Here is a 3,578-nt window from a genome sequence, read left to right as displayed (position 1 = left end):
AATTTTTTGAATTTTATATGGAAATTACCAGAAAATAAAAAAATCATTTTCCATATAAATTGCTGGTGAAACCGGCTGTAAGTACTTGCGCGTTGCATTTGAAAATTTAGAAAACCATATGCATTCAGGGAAAAAGTTTTAAACAAAATGGTTGAAAATCGTGAATTTTATAGTCACTTGCTATGTAAAATAACTCACAGAATCTGAATATGAGGTCAAAAATATAAAAAAAGTAGAATAGGTTTTAAGAATTTGAGAAATCAACTGTCAACTGGCCCAGTTTCCCCTTTTTTTTTGGAAATGGCATTAATGCTTATCATCAATACTTTTTATGAATGAAATAATTAATTGTTAATTCATTTTTTCCTTGGATAAATCATACAACGCTGCACATTCAATAGTGTTTAATGGTTGGTACCCCGTTCGTAACATCTCCGTTAACAATGTATGCAAGTTCATCAACCCGATTAGTTTTTAAATTCGTATTTCACAGTTCGTTTAACGCATTTATCGTACCCGTTCTTTTAGCACTATCACCTGAATTGAAATCGACACCGAACAGTTTTGTGCCAAATAATTTTATGAGATCAACTGTTCAACAATTTTTGCTGGACGTGCCCGGCCGCGTCCAAAACACCAACAGTCTAGTTGAACTCTATTGCATAGTCAAATACGTGTTAAGAGCATATGATTTATATCTATCCGCTGAAATAACCAGCAATGATAATTACCCAACTTCTGCGTCCAGTGCTGCGCTTGCAGCCCCAAGAGATGGAGATTGTCTTAAACTGGAACAAGATAAATTTGATGTCGATCAAGCATATTTTGATGAGGTTGGCGGAAAACAAATTGACACGTTCACATCAAACGAATCTGTGGAAATGCCTGGTTTTATAGGCGATATAAGCAAAACGGGCTCAGTCATGGAATTTCTGGAAGATGCCGATTTGGCCACTTTACATCAGCCACAGTTATCTAATTTATCAGAGATGTTAAAAGATTCAACGAATACACAGGGGCAGCAAAATGATGTAGCGCCACCCAAGCCTAGAACAAGTAAAAGCAAGAGAAGTGAGGTTGTTCACACCGATTACCAACCTGCAACTGCAAGACCAAGGTCGCATGCAGTAGTAAATATTAAAACACATGTAACCGAACGCGAATATACTTTGCGAAGACGTTTACCTACGCGTACTTTTTTGAGAATTATTGATAACGAGCAGGCACCAACTACGCACGGTCGTAAAACTGCCTTCAGTTTCTTCCCCCTAGAAAAAACTTGGGCAGACGGATTAATGCCTAACACAGAAACGGAACCTCCAGGGCCTGACCGTGTTCAATCGCTACTTGAAGAGGTCAGTGCCGGCACATCGTCGAGTATAAATGTTGCACGCCAACATGTTTCTGCAGCATCGGTTTCAGGACTTCCTGCATTGCAACTGGCGCAGTCACAATCTGAAGGACCATCATGGCAATTTTTCGATGACATTTTCGACACAATACAGGATATTAGGGACGGTTTGCCTCTACATACTGAAACTGCAGGGTATACCACTTACATAATTTCTATCTATTGGGGTATTCACAATGGTGTCGTAAGTGGTATGTCGTAAACTTCAAACGCCTAAAAGATATGATAAGGGGTTCGCAAAGTACCACCAAAGTCATATTATGAATGTTTGCAGTATTCAAAAATAGCTGGTTGTCGTTTCAAGTTCTCTAAACATTTATTTAAGCTCTTCAAGTTTACGACATACAACAATACGACACCGTTGTGAATCCCTCATATGTATGTAAGACTTTACACACAATTTATTTAAAAAGATTACGTATTGGAAATAATTGAAATGCGGCCGTAGTAACGCACTGGGTATAGTAGAAATGTTTATGGAACTCACCACCGTCTTCAAACGGAACACAACTAAAAATTACACGTTTGTCAGAAAAGGCGAAAAACTATTTCTTAGCACATGACAATCATATGGGCAAGGGAGACTTTAGCTTAGGTTTGTTTTTCACAAATTATAACAAAAATTTGCTCCAGCTTTTACTGAAAGATAAATAAAATTTCTGCGTACATTTTTAGCCCATAACTTCAAAAATACCAAATTTTGAGTTGTGCCTCTTTTGAAGACGGTGTTCATACCACTGCATGCAAAAGAATGCATATGATTAGATCATGGCATAAGATTGAAAAAATATTCAGTTAACAATTTTGTATGCAACCAAAAGGTTAATACATACCGTCATTCTTATGCCAGAAGCATGAATGTGCAAATTTGTAAGTTTTGAGTTATTGGCTTGACTTGATTAACCTTTGGATGTTCTATGTTATACCAAAACCCAGAATACCATGCGTACACGGAAACTACATATTTTATAATTTCATTTACGTAAATCTAGGGTTAAAGGCCGTTTTCGCAGTGACGAGTTAACTACAGGTTTTCAGCACAAAAATTGAAAGTTAAATGCCGAATTTGAGTTAACCCCCCGCTGTGACAAGCGCACTTACCCTGACCATTTTTTCGGAGTATTCTGAATTGTTAAGAAATTTTAAAGAATTCGTAAAGACCTCATCCGATTTTTTGCCGAATTTTCTAAAATGAAATAAACTGCATACTTCGATTCTTTTACGAAGAAAATCGGTAAAGCAATGGAAATAATGCTGCTATGTAAAGAATTTCTTGCAAAATTTTCTTTATTTTTTGTACAGAAATTTCTTTGCGAGTTCGTAGTGACGGCCGAGTCCGAGATGTTTTAGTCGATTGTCTCGATTATTCAAATATCTCGATTGTTCTCGATGTTCTCTCTCATAGACGAATTGCTACTCGAAAATAGTCGTTTTTTATGGCCAATTGTAATCAGCTATTACCATTTCCTCATAGTAGTAAGCCATTCAGAGTCCGCAAAAGACTCCGGAAGCAGTGTCCAGAGGATGCATCAGACTAGGCCGAGCATACTTTGAACTGACATTAAATTATAACTTATTAAAGTTGTATTACATGGCAGTTGAGAAGTGCATGTGTAAAAATTTCATTAATTTAACAAAGCTTGCATTTAGGCGCCGCCTGGTGTTTGCAGCCGCGCCAAAGGAAACATATTGGCTAAAGGCCCGTTTACATAAAAATTTGGCATTGCGTTGGCGTTGGCGTCGCTTTGACAGCAGCGCGAGTAACCCCGTGCTTGCTACACTGAATGCTTAGCAGTGAATATTTTGGGCACTTAATTAACATACTAGCGGCAGATAAATCAAAATTTGATATCAATAATTGCATTAAAAACTATATTTCATGCCCGCATTTGATTAAAAAGAAACATTATTTCACATAATTTTGATTCTTTGGAACAGCTGACGAACGAAGCACGCGAAAAGTTGAGAATTGGCCATCTTTCTGTTCTGTTGATTTTGCGCTGGCGTTGCCCAACTTTGGTTATTTGGAGACTTTCATATAAATGGTTGTATTCGTAGTCAGTGGTCTAAGCGACGCCAACGCAACGCCAAAGTTGTATGTAAACGGGCCTTAACAATCTCTGTTCTCTGTCGCAGACCATGGCAACGATATAACTACGAAAAAACA

At 37.6% G+C, this 3,578-nt stretch overlaps 1 protein-coding gene across 1 annotated transcript; it reads left to right on the top strand.

The window, feature by feature from the left end:
- Positions 1-443: 443 nt before the first annotated feature.
- LOC108370271 (uncharacterized) lies at positions 444-1,775 on the top strand. The gene has a single exon (XM_017625571.1). The coding sequence runs from the start codon at positions 444-446 to the stop codon at positions 1,611-1,613; it is 1,170 nt and encodes a 389-aa protein (XP_017481060.1). The 3' UTR covers positions 1,614-1,775.
- Positions 1,776-3,578: the final 1,803 nt, after the last annotated feature.

This window comes from Rhagoletis zephyria, unplaced genomic scaffold, assembly GCF_001687245.7.
Source record: "Rhagoletis zephyria isolate East Lansing unplaced genomic scaffold, Rhagoletis_zephyria_1.1 Rzeph_scaffold_04107, whole genome shotgun sequence".
Classification (NCBI taxonomy): domain Eukaryota; kingdom Metazoa; phylum Arthropoda; class Insecta; order Diptera; family Tephritidae; genus Rhagoletis; species Rhagoletis zephyria.
Note: the sequence above shows the minus strand (reverse complement) of the source record. Positions and strands in the feature narration are given on the sequence as shown.

Bases quoted from the DNA above. Each gene is read 5' to 3' on its own strand.
- LOC108370271 (XM_017625571.1), top strand. From the start codon at position 444: ATGTATGCAAGTTCATCAACCCGATTAGTTTTTAAATTCGTATTTCAC.